The 21,910-nt window shown below is 39.0% G+C and overlaps 1 protein-coding gene across 1 annotated transcript in view; it reads left to right on the top strand.

Moving 5' to 3' along the window:
- Ttc27 (tetratricopeptide repeat domain 27) overlaps positions 1–21,910 on the top strand; it is a 194,878-nt gene that overhangs the window by 123,814 nt on the left and 49,154 nt on the right. The window contains 1 exon segment of the mRNA XM_047523156.1: positions 4,229–4,456. Coding sequence (XP_047379112.1) covers positions 4,229–4,456 — 228 coding nt within the window.

Genomic DNA, 21,910 nt, shown 5'->3' with positions numbered 1-21,910 from the left:
CAAACTAAATTATAGCGTAAAGTCCGTGTAATTCTGATGCATGATGGGCCAAGGGTACTTTTCTTTGTGCTGGGGAAAGCCCACTGGATCAGGGGTTGTCTTGCTATGGGTAGACAAAGTATATTTACTGGATTGGTTCCTGCTTTCTAAGTATCCACAGCGCCAGTAGAGAGAGATTTTGGATAGTAGCTATAATTAGAGGCACCTCTATATTAAGTTCATAGTAACCCATGGTGTTTCCCCAGAACCCATGTGTATTCTCAGTTTAGATGGGTAGTTCAAACTACTCAGACCTCTCCAACCACTTCCTAGTCTCTTTCGAGTTTTTGATAGTGGCACAAATCTCTGTGGCTTATATAAATATGCAGGACTGCTTTGGGTTTACTTTTTTTTTTAATGGGGAGGAAAAGCTTCAGGGACTTTCACTTGGCCCTGTCTGCTGCAGTAGCATTTATGAGGGACTCTGCTGGCTGCTCACTTACTATGTCTAATTCAGTGTGTACAGGGACTCAGGAAGTCACCCGAGTGGGCTTGGAGACGTACTGCAGTGGGATGATGACTGCTGCACACCAGAGCACTCGCTCTTCAGTTGTGTTCTGGGTCTCACAGATCAGCATCCGCTAACAGCTAACTCTAAAAGATGAGCTCTTTCTTTCTCCCCAGGATACAGATACCTGGTAAATAGTGAAATTTATTATTTTGGAGAAGACCAGCGAGAAGTCATCTGCATGCTTGTTATGCTGTTGCAGTGCCCTTCTTAAGTAGTATTGCTTCTCCTTTACTTTTATTTAAGAGGCTCTAAGACTGTGAAGTGACCTAGGGATAGGAAATGGTGGGAGACAGTGTCCTGGCATGGAGACTAGGTCATCTGCTCTCCAAACCTAGATTTTTTTTTTTTTAATGTTACATGTGCAGACCAAGTTTGAACTTAGTTGACTGCCCATCTCTTTTGGCCCTAAAAAGTTTCACGATCTGCTACCACTTAAGATCCATACTAATCCAACCATTCCGATCATTACTCTGGCCGTGCCTGTTGTTCTAGAGGTTCAGGGGTCATTTAACCCCTGTTGAAATCAACAGGAGACCCTCCGAACTTTTCCCCACTTTACACAGGACATTTACTTTGGTACTCTTCAAGTGTGCAGTGTTTCCCCAATGCAATATATTTCTTCGAAGCCAAAGTGAAGGAAGTATTCCCTAGGCTCTGTAGGGGGACAGAGTCAGGGGCCGGTGAGCAGGTTGCAAATGATAAATTAACAACAGCCTTTGCCTTCTAAGTTGTTGGATTCTTTCCTCCACATTACACCAAGGAATTTCTGGTATCTCAGCTTTGTTTAGTTTTGGCCACATTTGAGTCCATGTTTTAGTCAAGCAGTAGAGCAGATAATTTAGAACCATCCCCAGCTGCTTGAGTTTGTGTTGTGAATCAAAACTATTTGGTGAGTATCTAAATTCAGACTGATTTAAATTATGACCCCATTTCTCTCTGGCTTAGCATTCTTAGAATCTTTTTCACCACTTGATCCCAAGGTTTTCCCTCTATAAATTAACAATATCTTGTAGTTCTTTTTTGTAAGATTATTTGTGTCTGGAGACAATGTGGAATGGAAACATGCAGTCATCGTAGTGTCTTAAGCAAGGTAGCTTTAATACTATCCGGTAGGACAGGGATACCGCTGCTGGTATAGAACACTCAGTAGAATTTGCAGGGTTCTCTTAGCTGAATTATCCCAAATTTAAAGTCCCTATTTAAATTCTTGGGTCTAGTTCCTTCATAATCAGTGTGCCACCTTTAGCTTCTGGCGATGATGAAGTACCTGGCACTAATATTCACTCTTGCATTAAACAACAGATGAAGTTCCTATTGCCATGTAACAAGCCTGCTGGAAATGTAGTGGCTTAAAACAGCAGTTATTGTTTCTCTCTCATGGTTTCTGTGATCAGGAATTCAGGAATGGCTTGATTGGACTGTGGCTTGGGATCTTGTGCATTTGCAATCAGATGGTAGCTGGTGTGAGGACCACAGGGGATGAGACACCTGGGAACTGGCTGGGCAACTCTGTCTCCTCATCTGATCCCAAGGCCTTTCTCCAGGTGATTTCTCATGAAAGTTTTTTAAAGTATGGCGACCTTGCATGAATCACCCAGCTAATTTAAAAGCCACACATTGTCACTTTAATCATAGTCACAAGCCCATCCAGAACAATCACTCAATAATAATAAAATGGTGTATAGTTGAAAGCCAGTAGAAGAAATCAAATTGAAGACTAAAACCATATTCAATTAACACAATCAAATTTCTTTCACATAGAACTAATGAAACTGAATTCATCCTACATTACCCTTCAGCAATTCTGCAGGAGCAGTATCTACCTATGTTTGATTTTTGCTGTTGCCATCTTGTCAGCTGCAAGGTAAAATAAGTTGTTTGAGGTTATCATAGAAATTCCCTGCTTCTTTAACCTTGAGGAATCAAAACACTGAGGGACATTTTTTTTCTTTGACCTGTCCCGTGAACTTGAAAGCAGATGACCTGCCTCACAGTTGTATTCCCTCCTGGTGTACCATCACTTGGTACAAAAAAATTTGTGTCGGATGGGTGCCTTAAGATAATTCAAGGATTCTTTTGCGACTGGATACCAAGGACTTCCAGTGTTGCGCCCCTTCGTGTTCACTGCATACTTGCTGTGTTCCAGCCCTGTCAGATCAGACACCACTCACAAATTTCCATTTTTCTCCAGGGGTACTTTGCCTACAGTCACTTCTATACCAAGTTACTATAATGGTCATTATTTAATTGTAGACCAAAAGAAAAAAAAATTTTTTTGTAGACCATAGAAGCCACTATAACTGGCTAAAGTGGAAAGAAATGTGTTAAGTGAATTTGCCTTCAGAATTTTGGGGGTGGTGTGAATACCAAGTTTCAGTGCCGTGCTGCCCAGAGAAATGCCTTCAACCACACTGTGAGACCATTTCAGTAGAAATGCTGTGGTTGCTACAATGTGTTGTATATAATTTTGGTAAATACATCTGTTCATGGGTGACTGGAATTATGGATAGATATATTAACTATTGTATTATTTGTGGATAGAGGAATTACATGTATCATATTCTAAAACCTCATGTTTGTTTTGTCTATTTGGGACTTAAAATTAGTTTCCCTTAGATACTATTTTGTAAGTTCTGACTCCACTTTCATACTAGGCACGGAAGCCTACATTATCCACACTGTGTCATAGATGCAGAACAGCCAGCATCCAAAGACATTTCAGAAGCACATCTCTCCTTTAAAAGATTTCTCAAAAATTAGGCAGCTCAAGAATTATGGCTCTGTCCAACCTAGAGCAAATCTAATAGATATGTTGGCTTTTAGATTAAAGGATGGCTTTCCTTGGTCTGCACCCCCTTGGCAGTCTTAGCATCTTTGGTGCTACCACTGCTGTTTGTGTGGTGGTATTATTTGTGTGTGAGGATGTGTAGTCAGGTCACCCCCATGCTTCTTGCCGTCTGTTGAAATTTATCAGAAACAGCGTGGCAGACACAGACAGGGGAAGTGGAGGACTAGTGGTGACGAGCTTAGAATGAGCGTGAGTGATGAGGTGGCTCTGAACTGGGGACAGGCGGGAATAGTACTCAAGCCGTGCAGTGTGCGGAGGATGATTTTTGATGTCTGCAGTGAGTGGACTGTCTGGCGTTAGAGAGCTCCTGTGTTGGCAAGTTTGTGAGGTGAGATGTGGTTTCAGAGGTGGGTTTTTAGCGATGCCCCTTCGTTGTATCCTCTGCCTTCTTTTATCAACGTCTCAGCCATCCCAGACTTCCCAAGCATAACATTTTAAGAAAAGAACACACTTTTCAATGCTGTTGGGTAGAGGTAAATTAAAGGCACTATTCTAATAGATTGTTACAGTGGTGACAACTGTAGAAAGGAAAAGGGCTAATTAGGCTCATCTGATATCATGAAGTGAGCCACTCCTGGATGCCTTTCTGCGGGATTTCAGGTCAGGAAATCAGGACTCACCTCTTCCTCCTTGTTCCTCTTTTACTGTACCATATTTATTTTCCACTGGGCCTCTCTTGGGCAGCCTGTGTCCTACCTAGATGCCTGGAATAAGCAAGTAATCTCAATCGCCAAAAATAAAATTTTGGATCATATGGAATAAAGGATGTATATATCCTAAAAATAGCAGTCACAATGAAGTATTTTCATTATTTCTGTTGTTGTTTCTAGGCAGAAGAAATCCTCAGGCAAGAACTGGAGAAAAAAGAAACACCAAGTTTATATTGCTTGCTTGGAGATGTCCTTCGAGACCACTCCTGCTATGACAAGGCCTGGGAATTGTCCCGGCACCGCAGTGCTCGGGCCCAGCGCTCCAAAGCCCTCCTTCATCTTCGGAACAAGGAGTTTCAAGAATGTGTGGAGTGCTTTGAACGCTCAGTGAAGATTAACCCCATGCAGGTGAGTACCTCCGCTGCAGTCAGGGACTGATTGAGTACCAGTTTCCATCCTAATGACTGGGGACCTAAGAACTTAGGCTGTAATCTACTTTTTGCTTGTCACCAATAGTGAACAGTGGGTTTCCTCTTCTTTCTGTTGCTTTAGCTTTTCTGTTGTTTTTTCTTTCTCTTATCTGTCTTTAACTCTAATGCAGCTATTAAAATTACACCATTTTGAGTAATTCTGCAAGGAAGAAAATGAATGAGTCAAAACTGTCAGACTTCACAAGCTATTACTGAAGTCAGTAATGAAAGAAAGTATATAAATAGGCCTACATTTAGAATGAATTGTTGATAATTTAAGGGGAAAATGTGTGTATGTAGATAAATATGAATGCTTAAAATATTTTTAAGGCTTGAAAAACTAATACAAAAAGAGTCTGGATCTTTAAAGTAAGTGACACGATAAATTCATAGGAGAGGATCTGATTTTGAGGAGAATGAGATTAACCTTACTTTATACTTAATGATATTCAGTTAGTAAAAATGATTTTATTATCAGAAAGTCATTTTTTTCTACCAAACTTTATTTGTAGCTGCTTTCTCACTTCACCAATTAAAGGTACGTGGAACTGTCAATCATGGCTCCTGGCAAACATGCACACTAACTTGGTATAATTCTAGTTAAATTAGTTAGCTACTAAGTAGCTATGAAGTAGCTAATTCTGGTACAATTAGCTACTAACAACTACTGAGTACTTACTGTGAGCCATTACCTCTTTCAGCATTCTGCTGGTATTTAAAGCCAGATGATTTGACTTCAGCACTCACACTTTTCTTTGATTTTAGTAAAAATAGCATATAATTTACCATTTTAGTGTCTTCTGGATTTATAATTCAGTGGTGTTAAGTACGTTCATATTGTTGGACAACCAGTTTCCAGAATCTTTTTTTAAAAAAAAATTGTTCTTTCTAGTTATACATGACAGTAGAATATATTTTTAAAAATATATTATTTTTAGTTGATGGACCTTTATTTTCTTTTTTAATTTATATGCAGTGCTGAGAATCGAACCCAGTGCCTCACACATGGCAAGGCAAGCACTCTACCACTAGAATGTATTTTGATATGTCATATGTACATGGAGTATAACTTCCCATTTTTGTGGTTGTACATGATGTGGAGTTATACTGGTCGTGTATCCATTTATGAACACAGGAAAGTTATGCCCAATTCATTGTACTGTCTTTCTCATCCCCTCACCAAATGTGGTGAATCTTCACACACATACCCCCATTGTAAGTCGGCATCTTCATGTCAGAGAAAACATTCAGCCTTTGGTTTTTTGGGATTGACTTATTTCACTTAACATGGTAGTCTCCAGTTCAATCCATTTACTAGCAAATACCATAATCTCATTCTTCTTTATGTTTGAGTAATATTCCATTGTGTATATATGCCACTTTTTTTTTTTTTTTTTTTTTTTTTTTTTTTTTTTTTTTTTGGCAGTGCTGGGGATTGAACCCAGGGCCTTGTGCTTGCAAGGCAAGCACTCTACCAACTGAGCTATATCCCCAGCTCATGCCACATTTTCTTTATCCATTCTTCTGTTGAAGAGCACCTGGGTTGGTTCCATAACTTATTGTGAATTGAACTGCTAAAACACTGATGTGACTGTGTCACTATAGATTGCTAATTTTAAGTACTTTGGGTATAGGCTGAGGAGTAGGATAACTGGGTCAAATGGTGGTTCCATTCCAAGTTTTCTGAGGAATCTCCATAGTGCTTTCCAGAGTGGTTGCACCAATTTGCAGTCCTACCAGCAAGGTATAGTGTACCTTATTCCCCATGTTCTCTCCAACATATATTGTTGCTTGTGTTCTTGATAATTGCCATTCTCACTGGAGTGAGATGCAATCTCAGTGTACTTCTAATTTGCTTTTCTCTTAATTGCTAGTTATGTTGAATATTTTTTCATGTATTTGTTGATCAATTGTATTTCTTCTTCTGTGAAGCATCTATTCAGTTCCTTTGCCCATTTATTGGTTGGGTTATTTGTTTTTTGAGTGTTAACTTTTTTGAGTTCTTTATATCCCTCCAAAACCTTTTCATCTTTTAAAATTGAAACTCTATATCCTTTAAACAATAACTTCCCATTTTCCGTTCTCCAACCTGGGGAACCACCATTTACTTTGGTCCTATGAATTTAACTACTTTGTATACCTCAGCAAAGCAGAACTACCGCATAGGATTTGTCCTTCTGTGGCTGGTTTATTTAACTTAGCACAGCGTCCTTGAGGCTTGTCCATGTTGCGGCATATGTCAGAGCCTCCTTTCTGTTGTAATGCTTCAGACTATTCCATTCTGTGTATGTACTGCATTTTGTTTATGCATTTACCTGGTGAACATGTGGCTTCTACTTTTTGATTCTTATAGTGCTGCTCTAAACATGGGTGTGCAGAAATGGTCACTTTTAAACAGGGTAGACTCAGGAAGTATCTTTTGCTTTGAAAAAAATCACAAGTGCCTTTTTGTATGTGTGATGCTGGCGATTGAACCCAGGACCTTGTGCATGTGAGGCAAGCACTTTACCACTGAGCTACATCCCCAGCCCCAGCAGTGCATTTTTTTGTGGCAGATCGATGTAATTGCATACTTTCCTCACTCCAGGTAGCGAATATAATTAGAAACTTCCAAATCAGGCGGCTAGTAAAATAACAGAAGAGAGCATGATGGGTGTAAGTACCAGATAGCAGCAGCTGTTAGTGGTTGTTTTGGCAGCAGGGATGCTTAAAGTATACTTAGGAGCTAGTTTTTGTTGACAACTTGCTCTAACTCAGTGGTTCTCAATTGGGGATTATTTTGTTCTCCTCCCCTCCAAAGGCGTGTGACATTATCTGGGGACTCTTGGTTCTCGCAGAAAGGGAGTATGGGTATGTGCTATTTACTGGCTTCTAGTAGGCAGAGACCAGGGATGCTGTTAAATATCCTGTAATGTACAGCACAGCTCCCCATAGTAAAGAATTTTCTGGCCCATGTCAGTAGTGTTATGGTTGAGAAACTTCTCTAACTTGATTACCAACCACACTGTGGTTGTTTTGTTTTGTTTTGGTTTGGTAGAGAATAGAACTAACAAATCAATATTAAAGTTTTATTTTTCCAGGGTTAGGGATGTGGCTTAGTGGTGGAGCGCTTACCTACCAGACCCCAAGGCCTGGTTTTGATCCCCAGCACTGAAATTTTTTTTTTAACTTTTCCAGAAAACTCTCCTGCTTATCTTACTGGCCTCTGTCCAGCATTTCCCTAATCCCAGCTTCTGTGTGAGTAGGAAAATGAGCCCCCCGTCCCCGCCCGGCCTGCCATAGTTTCGCTTCCGTCAGTGGCAGGCACCTCACAGATGGATTGTTCTCTCGAGCACTCATCTAGTCCCGTAGCTTTAAAGACCATCTGTAACTGACAACCCCCGACAGCTCCCCAAATTTTGTTTTCAGTCCCGTCTTCTCCCCTGAACTCTAGATTCCTATATCTGCTTCCTTAATCTCCCCACTCATTACTCTAACTTAGCATTTCCAGTATCTGAAATGTTTCCCACTTTCTAGAACCTGTTCCTCCCAAGCTTATTTCCATTGCTGTAAACAGCAGCCTCATTCGACCTTGAAGTAGTCCTTAATTCTTCTTTCCCTTGTGCCCCACATGCAATCCACCAGCAAATCCTAGCACATCTACCTTGAAAATATACCCAGACTACTTCTTAACACCCGCCCCTGCCCTGGTCCACATCCCCATGGCTCACCTGATTAATTACATAGCTGCCTTTGCTGGTCCTCCTGCCTCTTTCCTTGTCCTCATCTGTCTGATTTTAGTGAGCTTCCAAATTAATCCTTCAAACTCAGGTTGGTCGTGTCACCCCTGTGCTCTGTTGCCCTGGCGATAGAAGCCAAGTCCTTTAATCTCTCAAGGCTTTTCCCAGTAAAGCTCCTGTTCTTTTTCCTCCTTCTTTCCTCCTATTCCTTCCCTTCCTTTCCCCATGTTCCTCTCTGAATAGACAGATATATTCCCACCTCCGAGTCTTAGCACCTGCCCTCCCCCTGCCTAGGATGTTCTTCTTCCAGACATCCATACCTGGTTCCCAGACCTTCTATAAGTCATTGCCCATGTCACTTTCTTAGGCCTTCGGTGCTTGTTCTATTTTTAAATCACACCCCTAACTTAGATTCCTGATTTTCCTTCCCCACTTTCATTTTCTCTGTGGCTTTCAATATCTTCCAATATTATATATAGCTTACATTTTTTTAAATAAAAAATATTATTTTTCTTCAACTAGAATGTAAGTTCCACAAAGGCAAGGATTTTCACACATGGTTCATTTCTGTTTTCCTGGTGCCTGTATCACTGCCTTGCACATATGTATGTTAATAAACATTTGTTGAATGGGTGAACAAATAACATCTTTAATTGCTTATTCAGTCAAATTTATACTCATTGCTATGTGTATAGCACTGAACCAAAGAATGAAGAAGTAACAGCAGGTCACCATATAGTACAGTTTGGGCTCTCAGGTACAATCTGTAAAACAAACAGAGACCAGACTAACACTATGACACATCAAAGAAATTACCCATTGGGTTAGTGTAAAGCACTAATTCTTTCAGAAAGGCCCAAGAGAACATTTGTACCTTTCATAGACAGTGAAGTGAAAATGCTGAATTTGGCTTTGACAGACAAGTAGTACTTGAATAGGTAAAGGAAGGTCAGTGGTGAGGGCATGCAGGCAAGGGAACCCTGCAATCAGAATTGTGTGTGCACACACATGCGTGTAAGGGAGCAGAGTTGTTACTGTTTGGGTGGGATTTTTAGAGTGAGGGAAATAGGGCAGTGACAGTGGGAATGCTAGACTGGATCCAGTTAACGACAGGTCTTGAAGGTGAGGCTGAACTGTTTGCCCTTTCTTTGACAGTAGGGAGCCACTGAAGGGTAGATTTGTTTGGGGCCTTGTTTTAAATGAAGGAATGGGGGATGCAAGGAGGTAATTCAGCGTTGCCCACAATGCTCACTGTGGGACACAGTAGATGTGGACAGAGTCGGGAGGCTATGTAATAGTCTAGTTTGACCCTGACAGTTAACAGTGTGACAGGGACATAAGAAAGGAAGGATGATGTGAGGGAAATTGCAAGGGAGGACTGGACAGGCCTTGATGGCTTCATTATGTAATTTAGGACTAATTACTTAGACAAAGAAATGACAATTACACAAAGCAGAGTCGCAGTACAAACAGATGTTACGTGAGGCTATTTTGCAGCCTGTCATATGGATCCAATTCAAGCAGACTGTAAGTCATGCCAAAATATGCAGGCATTTGATGCTGCAGTTGTAGAGAGCTACTAGAAGACACACACTCAGACACCGTGGACTGACTGTGCGATCCATTGGAACTGTCTCTGAAGAAGGAGCATTCCTCTATGCCACGTTGTCTCCTTTAAACCCCACGATGAAGGGAGATAGAAAATGGAATTTAAGAAATTTCCTCTTCTTTTTTCAGACATATCCAAACAATTAGGTTTAATAACACAATTTAGGCAAACTGAGAGAGGTATTTGAATGACTTTGATATAAAAATGTTTAGTCTTATAACAAGAACGGACTGCAGAGCTAAATGCATTGTCTGTGGTGCATTTGTTAGAGGACCAGAAGACACGTGCCATTTGCATCTGTACTTGGAGATTGCCAGGTAGCACTGTGTTATACCCACTTCTCTCATTTTCCCAAGCAACTTCTGAAACTTCTAAAATTCAACTTTAGACTTTGATTTTAGGGTGTTTGAAACTAAAAAAAATGGGAGGGAAATCCAATCAAATCTCTCAGGCAGGATTTCTTAGACACAGGACCATCATTAAAAAATAAATCCTACCCTTGAGTAGTTATTATTCTGTTGCCCCTTACTCTTATGCAGATAGTAAAAATGGAGAAATTATGTAGTTATCAAACTAATTCGTGTAGTATTGAAAAAGGAGAATGGTACTTCCTATGAATTTTTCCATCCCAACTCAATATACATGTTTTCCCTTTTCTTTTCTCAGTCCCTCTTTTCTTTTAAGACTTATTTTTTTTACTCCTCTATCCAATCAACTGGTCACTCATCTTTGTAAGGTCGTATGATATTACTAGCAGTGTATTTGAGAGTTCACTAAACATCTGTCACTGTCCCAACATTTGCCTGTTATCCTGGTAGCCATTCATCTAGTTTAGTGGTTTTTTGTTTTTTTTTTTTTTTGTAGATGGATACTATATCTTTATTTTATTTACTTGATCTTTATGTGGTGCAGAGGATTAAACACAGTGCCTCACACATGTGAGTCAGGTGTTTCACCACTGAGCTACAACCCCAGCCCCAGTTTAGGATTTGTTCCAGATTTTCCTTTTTAAATGAAGTACTATTTTCAGTAGTTACATTGAAAGAAGATGGGATGGGTTTTCCTGGGCATCCATTTTCTTCTTCCATTTTCTGCCATAGTCTCATCTAACACTGTGCTTAATGAGCGTGCAGTGAGTGGAACTCTCACTATAATGTGCTCAGATCTGAAGGATGAGAAGTAATAGCCTGCTTTTCCCCTTTATTCTTTTCCAGATGCAACTTAACTAACACTTCCTTTCCAAGGACAGCATGCAGGATGCTTGCTGGTAAAACCACCTCTGTTTGCTTCAAGTGGTTCAGGATAGCCATGTCCTTCAGGTCTTCAGTCATGGTGGGACAAATATTTGAGCCAATGACTCCATGAGCCCCTTCATATATACCAGGCTATAAATGCGATACTGCAGCCTGGGAGATACATGAAGTTGTCTGACTGCCAGTTGGCAGGATTAGCAGGAAATTAGGAACTCAGGCTTGCAATAAGGGGACACGTTATGTTTTGAATCTGCAGTGTCCCCCAGAAGCTCATGCATTGAAGACTTGGTGCCCAGCGCAGCAGTGTCCAAAGGTGGGGCTTTTGGGAAGTGATTGGATCACAATTGGATTTAATAATTTGAATACATACTAAGAGGAGGTAGTAGGCAGGTAGGGCATGGCTGGGGAAGCAGGTCGCTGGGGGTGCTCCTGGGGACTGTAACTTGTCCCTGGCCCCTTCCTTTCTATCTGCTTCCCTGATGCCATGGGCTGAGCAGCTTTCTTCGCCACACCCTCTGCCTTGATGGTTCTGCTTAGGAGTCAGCTGATCACGAACTGAAATCATGAGTCAAAAATAAATCTTTTCTCCTCTAAATTGTTTCTGTCAGATATTTTGGTTACAATGATGAAAGTTGGCTAACACAGGAAGAGAGGTAGAGCAGTCTTGCTGTGGATAAAGCATATGAAGAATAGTCTGAATTCTGTTACTGAGTTTGGTTTCTTACTGTTATTTTATGTTGTGTTGTTTGGTAATTTCTTATAGTTTATAATAAATCCTTTTGATAGTAATCTCCAAAAACCAATCAAACAAAAAATGCACAATTTTAGAATAATTAAAAACTCAGGCATGGTGGCACACACCTGTAATCCCCCAACTACTCAGGAGACTGAAGCAGGAGGATCACAAGTTCAAGGCCAGCCTGCATAACTTAATGAGACCCTACCACAAAATAAAATAAAAAAGGCTGGGGATGTAACTCAGTAGTAGAGTACTTGCCTAGCATGCACGGGGCCCTGGGTTCAATCCCCAGTACAAAGGGGGAAAGAACTCAATTTGTGTTTGTCAAAAGAGTTTAATGAGTGAGTGTAATTTCACACCGTGTAGTTGACATTTACTCTCCACCTCAGGATTCGTAGTGACATCACTGACATGTGAAAACCAAAAGACCCATCCATCTGTGAAAGAAACAGTAACATTTTGTGTCAAATATTTGTTTGATTTTTTTGTTCATTTTTTAAGAAGGCCATGTCCAAAGTTGACAGTTTAACATGCAACTGTACAAGGTGAATTTTCATGTCATTCTTTAATGTTTGACCTTTTATGTAGTAAAAACAAAAATGAGAGAAATTAGTTTAGAAAATTAGTCAATACCAATTTTTTCTTGTGTGTACAAAATATGAGGTCATAACTGTTATTTGATTAGTTCTCTTAGCAAAAGTACTCTGTAAACAGTTGAATTTGCCAGTTTTGTATTAGGGACATCAGATGCTTCAAATAAAAAATCCATTTATTTCGTATAATGGTTTAATTTGTTTAACTCAGTGGATTCTAAATAACTTTGGGAAAATCAGTCTGTTATAGGGGAAACATCTGACATTACTCTAAATGCTATTATACATTCAGGTAAAAAATTAAACACTGAAGATAAAATCATTTTAGTGATGATAAGGACACAAATTACAAAAAATAAGGTGAGGGCTGGGGATGTGGCTCAGTGGTGGAGCGCTTGCCTAACGTGTGAAGCACTGGGTTCCATTCTCAGTGCCACATAAAAATGAATAAAATAGAGGTATTGTGTCCACCTACAACTAAAAAAATTAAAAGAAACTAAGGTGAAATTTTAATTTAATATATTTTTACTATTCAGCAGTGATTTTATTTTTGAAAATGACTTATTAGACTGATCTTATAAGTGCTTTGATATTTTGCTAACCAACAATTGATTGGTCAATAAATAAGCTTTTAAAAAATCACTTAATTTAAATTGTGTTTTAGGGTTCCAATTCACTTTCAAAAATGTTGCAGTTTGAACAGTACATCATGTGGTTGCTGGAGAAAGCATTATCCAGTGCCTGTTTTGTTCCAGACATGAGTGTGCGGCTGAAGGAGGCTGAATCAGCCTATCAGCAGACAGCAGAGAGTTTATGTTAGGAAATGATATGGATAAAACTAGTTTGCAGAGGGCCTTAAATACCCTGCGTCAGGGTTATCTAACTCTTTGGATGTGGGAGTCTATTGTAGTTTTGAACAAAAGAATGATGTGATTAAAGTGATATTATAGGAAGTTTGGGGAATGAATGTCATAAAGGAGTATTGTAACTTTAGCAGGGGGTATGAAAAAGAGAACTGGTTGAAACCTTTTTATAAAGAAGAAATTTCTGGGTTTGACATTGGGCTGGCAGGATTGATGGAGATTTTGGAATCAGAAAGGATACCAGTTTTCACAACTGCCTAATTAAAAAGGAAAATGTCTTTTTTGTGTTATGTGTGTGTGGTGCTGGGGATCAAACTTAAGGCTTGGGCATGCTAAAGCACATATTCTATCCCTGAGCTACATGCCCAGCAACAGAATATCTCTATGGATACCTATGAGGAATTTAGGAGGGAGGGAAATATCTTTTGAGGGAAGGTGATGTGACTTTGGTAAATATGAGGAGAAGGTGTCGTATATAAGCAGAGATGGCTGGTAGCCCATTGGAGATAAAAGCTGCATGGAATGACACACCACGGTGAGGTTTGAGTGGAGCATGCATTTGGGGCTTTCTGTAGAAGTGAGTTGAAACCATGAAAGTGACCAAGTTCCTCATAGAAAACTGTGTTGGAAGAAAACATCAGGCAGTATCCTGAACTTTGAACATCTCCATCTGTGGGAGGAAGGTTAAAAAAAAAATGTCATCAGTGAAATATGAATCAAACAGAATACAACAGAGTCTTGATCAAGGAGGGGTTTGTGGAAACCAAAGGAAGAACACACGTCAGTTAGTGATGTCACATGTAACGATAAAGTCTGGGGAAGGCCAAGAAAAGATCATTGGATTTGAGCTCACTGATGACCTTCAAAAACAGATTCTAGAGAGTAACAAGTGAGTGGTAGGTTAGGAAACACGATAGACTGAAGCCTGTTGACTTAGGAGCACTGGGAGTGGGCCAAGAGATGGGAGCCAAAGGTAGAGTGGTGAACTCAGAGGGACCAAAGTATCAAGGAGAGCTTGTCCAGGTAGCAGAAACCTTTATTTGGTAGGAGAGAGAAATGGAAGACTCCAGTGGATAAAGAAGAGAATGAATCCATTGGAGAGATTGAATGTTATAAAGAAAAAGGGGAAGAAAACTCTGAAATATCTTTCTAGTAGAAAGAGAAAGGAGGAGAAGAGAAGGGATAAAAGTCTTTAGCTCTAAAGCAAGGAATAATGTTTCAAATGAGACTTCCTCCAATTGAAGGAAGACGAGAGCCTTAATATTATAATAGGTATTTCTGTTTATTAAGCATCTAAATTCTAAGCTAGTATGTGTGAAGTTTTTGTAAGTCATTTTAAGATATTGAGGAACATAACAAAAGAACTATGTTAAGATATGAACTCTTACTGTCCCGTGGCTTATATGAATTAAATGGAGAAAGGAGATATGAATAGTGTGGGTAACCAAGGGTTAGAGTAAATAAACAACATGCTTAGGGTGCCTGGTGATGAAAGGAGAAAGTGAGAATTGATGTGGACCAGGAGGAATGGTTAGGATTGGGTAGGAGGGGAAAAAAATGGGAACATGTGTTCCAGGAAAGGAGACAGGCAGATATAAATACCAACCATGTAGAGAGCAAAGTTTCTTGGTAACTAATAGATTTGACTGTTCATATTTTATTTAGTAATAACAATAATAGCTACTGATGTTGAGTATTTGCTGAGTTCCAGGTACTGTTCTGTGAGCATTTTGCATATATTTTTAATCCTCTGCACAACCATTGAGATACTTACTGTTTTCACCCTCATTTCACAGATGAGGAAATAGAGGGCTAAGAAATTTGTCCCAAATCCCACAGCATATGGGGGTGGGGCCTAGCGGTGGGATTTTAACCTGGATGTTCTAGTTCTTTTCTCTCAGCCTCTTTACTGTTTTACCTCTTGAAGATATCATGTTAGTAAGTAATGACATATTTTGTTGAGGCCAAGTTTGGAGAGCCCAGAATACCAGTGTCAGGTTTGAACTTTTTTCTTTAATGAAGAGCCATCAGAAGCAAAGTGAAGATGTAAGATTGATGGTTTGGAACTATCTAGCACATGACAGTGAGTAAATCTTCTTGAGTCCAGGGAATTACTGATGAAACAAGGCCATCCTTCCCAGCCTGTTGATACATAGAAGACCAGATTTTTATGATACAGTCCTCCATGATTCTAATCATCCTGGAGAATGTGGGGGTAAACATTCTCTTTCATTTTAGTTTTGAAAGAAGACAATATTTTTATTTGAAATGGAGTTAGTTTCTGTTGTGTATCTGTATTATATGTGGTTGGAAGACTCAAGGATGTTTGGCTTCACATTCCAATGGAGAAGACAGGATGAACATATGTGAATAATATGTACAGAAAAAAAGCATTTCCTTCCTTTTTGTTCCTCCTTTCTCATATTGGTAAGCAATGAAAAATGGAACTCCTGAGGACTAACTTGTATAACTGCCAAGAAATCCAAGCACTTTGATAACATCTGGGCTGTAGCTGTGACTAAAGTATGATGGGGAGGGAAAAGGTTTGCTGCCTTAAATCTGGTTCTGAATTCGAGGAACCCCAAGGAGAATAAGATAGGCAACTCTCTTCATCTTTCTGAGCTTTTGTAAAATGGGGATTACTATGCCTATGTCAGTTTACTGTTGGAAAAAGAAGAAACAATGTCTGTAAAGACTTTGTTATAGTTTAGATATGAGGTATTCCCCCCATGTGTGAGACAATACAAGAATGTTTGAGGTGAATTTATTGGGTTATAAGAGCCTTAACCCAATCAGTGCATTAATCCAGTTGAATGGATTAACTGGGTGGTAACGGTAGGCGGGTAGGGTGTGACTAGAGGAGGTAGGTCACCGGGGGTGTGCCTTTAGGGCTCTTATTTTGTCCCTGTTGAACCAGGCTCTCATTTTTGCTTCCTGGTGACCATGCCCTGAGCTGCTTTCTTTAGCCACAATGTCTGCCTCACCTCAGGTCCAGAGCAATGGAGTTGGCCGTCTGTGGACTGAGACCTCTGAAACTGTGAGCCCCAAATAAGCCCTTCCTCCTTTAAAATTGTTCTTGTCAGGTCTTTTGGTTGCAGTGACAGAAAAGCAGACTAAAACAAGCAAACGTTTGTTAGTCACCCTTTTGTTGCTTGTGACTGAAATACCTGGCAAGACAACTTAGAGGAGGAAAAGTTTATTTTGGCTTACAGTTAAAGAGATTTAGTCTATGGTTGGCTGATGCCATTGCTCTGAATCTGAGGTGAGCAGATTATCATGGTGGAAGGACGAGACAGAGAGAAACTACTCTACTCTTAGTGGCCAGGAAACAGAGAAGGGGGAAGAACACTTTCAGGGCACGCCCTAGTGGCCCACCTCCTCCAGCCACGCCCTGCCTGCCTACAGTTACCCCAGCAGTCCATTCAAACTAGATGGGACTGATTAGGGTATGGCTGTCATAATCCAGTCATTTCACCTCCTAACATTTCTGCATTAACACAGGAGCTCATATTTAAACCATAACACTAGCCCATGGTAAGTTCTCAGTAATAGAGGTACTTTTCTTTCCTGTCTGTTGCACTGTAATAGTAATGGTGGTAGAAAATCATTGTTGCCCCATTATTTATAGCCTAATAGGAAGAGATATGTAACAGGAGAGTCATATATACAGAGGACATGTGAACACATTGTGAATGTTCTGGAAAGAATGGGCAAATATAAGAACCAGTGGTAACCAAATCTAGACAAGAATAAGAGAAGGGCATTAAATAACTTACAGTTAAAGAAAAAATATTTATAAAATGTATTTTTATAAAAATAAATATAAATTAAATACAAATAAATAAATAAATATAAATTAAATATAAAAAATAGTTTTTATACATTTTATAAATATGGGGCTGGGGCTGCTTGCCTCACACGTGTGAAGCACTGGGTTCAATCCTCAGCACCACATAATAATAAATAAAATAAAGGTATTGTGTCCGTCTATAACTAAAAACATTTTTTAGTTTTAAGAAAAACACTAAATTATTTCTTTAGCAAGACAGAGAAACTGACAAGTTAAGATTTGTGCTTTTTCAGGGAGGACAGTTTAGAATTTAGTAAAAGAAATTTGGTTCTGAGAGTTGGCAGTGCATATTTGTAAAAATATGAGAATCAAGTATCACTTTAGAAAAAGCTACTACCAAATAGCATTGACATCAGTCACTCTCGGATTTGACTTGTGTCATTCCTGTTTAATGAAAACACATTCAACAGCTCATCCACATTTGCATCATGGGAGTGAGGCAGGAAAGAATAGAGAGCATAGTGTAGCTCTAGGATTCTGTTCTGTTAGCTGTTAGTATATGTGACAGAAAAAATTCAAAATGGTTGACTCCGTAAGGGAACTTAGTAAAAAGTGTGAACTGCTGATTATTCATTCTCCAGAAACCCAGAAGAGGAAGGAAATTTTAGTAGGCTTATCATTTAAGAAAGAAATTTGTGGTATGTATATCAGCAAGTGGTACCTATTACAGATATGCTTTAAATACTCTTATGAAATCAACTTTTTAATTGTAAAAGTAATCTGTGCTCATTATCTAGTGGTGGTTAGCCCTCAGAGTAACACACTATTTAATATCTATTTTAAATATTGAGTTTTAATAAGTATTGTAGTCACTCTTTTCATCAAATATATTGCACACCAGGAACCAGGAACTCTTGTGTGGCTTCCAGCAAACTTATTTCCTCTGTAGGCCTTATTTTCCTCTTGGCTTCTTTTGAATGAATTCCTAAGGCCTGTAATTGAATGGATTCCCTTCTAGCTCTTCAAACCTGCTGATTCTCATCCTAATCTATTTCTTTTGTCAGTTGCCACTAGATGGCATGAGTGTACCTTTCAACCGTGTCTCCTCTGGGTTTTCAGAATATGGGAAATCTGAAGAGCCTTGGAATTTTAGCCTAGACCACCGCCCTCACTTAACACTTGGGGGACTGAGACTCCAGTTAAGTAATGTGGCCAAGGTTATACAGCTTCTCACAATCTCTTAATCTCTCTCATCTTTCCCCTCTTTTACTCTCTAGGTGGCTTTGAGGGAAAAATTCAGAGACAGTCAGTAACAGAATGTTACTTTATTTGTGATTTTAGAATTAATTTTAAAACATTTTTAAGTATAGATAACGTGGCTCCTTTTGTGTTTCTGTATTGGCTCCCTCAGAGATAAACAGGAGGCTGTTTCTACAAGTCGTTGCTACTTGTAGTGGGCTTGCCTTCTAGATTTGCCTTGGAAATAAGCTCTGCAGATATCTCAGCCATAGCCTTTCTGTCAAATGATTGTCTTGTTCCATTCTTGCCCAGTCCCTTTGATAAAAAATTTGCCTTTCATCTCTTCCCTCCAATTAACTATGGTTGTCCCTTCCTCTGCTACTTCTTTGTCTGCCTTCGTCACCAATGGAGAGAGCCTTTGGGGGAAGATGCTTCTGCTTCTTAAAGCATTGCTCTCTTGGGTGTGCCCAGCACATGTTAACTGCTCCTTTTCTTTCTATATCTGTGACAGGTGATATTGCTGTGAGTCGTGGCTTCTATATGGTCAGAATGGTACCATTAGTGAGATGTGACCAAATGGAGGAGATGCTGGCTTTGGGTCATGCTAATAGGGTTGAAATCTCCTCCGTTCCTTTGATGTCACTTTAATGAGGGTGATATTAAATACCTTACAGAATTTTTGTGAGGAACACATAAGGTAATAAATGGAAAGTTCATGGTGTCAGTGCTTGGCACACATGGTAGATGCTCATTAAGGGCTAATTATTTTGGTTGCTACTGTATACAAAGAAACTAGAGTAACTATAGTATATGAAAAGTAGGAGCTCACAGGATGTATTCTAGGGGCTACAAGCCCATTTCAGAGAAGTAGCATAAACCTGTGCTGCCCCAGTACAGCAGCCACCAACCATTTGAAATGCGTCTAGTCAAAACTGAGACATGCCGTGTCAGATACTTGGTATGAAAAAGACAAATATAAAATATCTCAGTAATTTTGTACATTAATAACACATTGAACTAATCTCATTTTGGATATACAGAGTTAGATATTATTCAAATAAATTCACACTTCTTTTTACTTTTTAAAAATGTAACTAGTAGAAAATGTAATGTGGTGTAATGTGGCTAGCATTCTATTTCTATCTGTTAGCTCTGGGCTGGATAAGAGATTTTGGTACTCAATAACTCAGCTCCACTTTGAGGACTTGTATGAAGGTTTTGGAGGCTTCTTTTGATTTTTAAAAAAATTTTAATGTTTTTTATATTGTTCTGTTCTTTTAAGAGTATGACCTTCCTCAGTCCAGAAGGTAGTCATTATTGATAATAATAGTTTAATAGTTTAAAATGAAAAAAAGAAAAAGACTAAAGAGGCACCAAGTATTCTCCTTTTCCCCAGATTCTAAGGATCTCAGTTGAGAAGCAAGCCATAAGCGAGAAGATCCTAGAGTTTTAATAAGAAGGAAAAGGGTCTTGCACAATTTCAAAGAATAAGGTATATATAGAGGTCCTCACCCATCATAATTATATGCTGTCGGTAGATGAAATCTAGTACTTAGTTGATTCTAGGATTTCCTTCAATGCAAATTATTTAAACAACTGCAAAAATAATCTAGAGTAAAAAGAGTACCCTTATGATACTTTATAAATCATATGTCTGCTTTTTAGTACATTTGTTTTGATTATAAGATACTGGTTATAAAACATTAACTGATTTTTTAAAACCAAAAGGTAAAGAGTAAATCTTATCACCAGTACATTTTAGAGCTATGTAGTGATTGTTAATTTGGGATATTTGCAATCTTTGTAAATCTTTTCAGGTGGATTGAAAAATAAAATTCTTTATTTAGATCTTGATTTTACACTTGCTAGTTTAACAACTCATGGAAGAGAGGATTTGTCCTTTGGTGATATAGAAAACAAGCAAGACACAGGAATTTAGAGAACCTTGAGGGTAGTTCTCACTGTTTTTAATCTAGTATCAGAAGGAGACAGCGCTCGTTCCAAATAAACATAACTACCATAATTCATTGTTTCTAAGAGGCCATCAGTTATAAAGGGCACCCCATTAAGCACTGCTTCATATAGGGGAAAAAATTGCCAATAAAACTGATGAGATGCATCTCTTATTTCAGAGATGTTGAATTTAAAAAAAAAATTGTACCTTAGAATTGATGAAATATAGTCAATAGGTTTTTAAACTTTCAAACTCTGGCTTGGTTTTTATATTGTTTTTTAAGTTAACATCAGACTTTAGGTCCTATCAGAGTGTATCATGTTTAGTGAGCATGGTTAGTGCAATGAAGTTCTTTTCATTTGGTTCTACAAATAACCAGATAAAAGCAAAGTTGTGAGCTCATTTTTAAGTTGCTGTAAGTCCCATAATTCAGAAAAGTGAACTTGTAATTCTAGTTTCAATCTAGTTTCTCTATTTCTCCCTACTCCCATCAGACACACCTCTGCCCTCTTTTCAGGCATCACCTACCCCTCTAACAAAATCTGTTCTCTGTATCGTAATTACTTATAGCCTTTCGTGAATTCATTGCAAAATGTTAAATTGCCCAAGGATGCTTGTTTTCTTAACTCTTTTAGCTAAAAATCTTTATCTGCTTAAAGAACTTTCAAGCCTCAACAGGCCATATGGAGCAAGTTTGTGGGAATGGCTAAGGGAGGAGGGAAGTGGAGGCAGCCTCCTCCTCTGCCTCTGAGGAAGGCTGGGGACAGATAATGGAGCACCTCATTTCCTTTCCCACTAAAGTGCCACTGCCTCTGTGCTGGCGCTCAGTAAGAAGGTAGACTTCCATCTGCTGCCGCCGTACAGTCTATATCTGAAAGGAAAACAAACTTAACTTGTAATGGCTGCTTTTCTGACTAATAGGATTGAATTTTTATCAGCTTTATCTCCCTCTTGATAGGGGCTATTGAATTTTAAGGAAACCCTATGATGGAAAGAATTTTTTTGTAATTTGAAAATCTACTTCCTATTTTACCTGTTTTCCCAGCCTCAGTGTTTACAAATGTTATTGACTTGAGTCACTTTGCATTTGTTTGATAATCCAGATTCTGAGCCAGTGTGGTCCAGGTTATTTTCAGGGGCTGGCAATGCAGCCCAGTGGTAGAGTGCTTGCCTAGCATTTGTGAAGCCCTACTTTCTATCCATAGCACCACCCAAAACAGAAGAAGAAGAAGAAGAAAATCAGACATGCTTATGCGGATAGACATTAGGCTAGTTTGACTCTTGTTAAACTGCACAAGTTGTGAAGTAATTGAAGCTGAAAGCAGAAATCTGTCTTTATATGTTTGGGATTTATCTATCCATTGCAAATTTGCCGTTTTAAAGAAAAAGTTGTATACCCTTTTTATATAGAAGATGCCCAGGAAAAATCTTTGATTAATCCCAAGTTTATAATATCAGGCTCTAATATAAAGGCTTGTAAACAATGCTTTCCATTGCATCTAAGGAATTTTGTTAGTGCATCTAAAGAATTTTGTTAGTATCCATTATGATCTTACTCGGCAAAAGATGTGCAATGATGTTGCACATGCTTTCAGTTATATTAGCTTTGCAAATTATATAGAAAAATCCATCT

This window comes from Sciurus carolinensis, chromosome 13 (assembly GCF_902686445.1).
Source record: "Sciurus carolinensis chromosome 13, mSciCar1.2, whole genome shotgun sequence".
Classification (NCBI taxonomy): Eukaryota; Metazoa; Chordata; class Mammalia; order Rodentia; family Sciuridae; genus Sciurus; species Sciurus carolinensis.
Note: the sequence above shows the minus strand (reverse complement) of the source record. Positions and strands in the feature narration are given on the sequence as shown.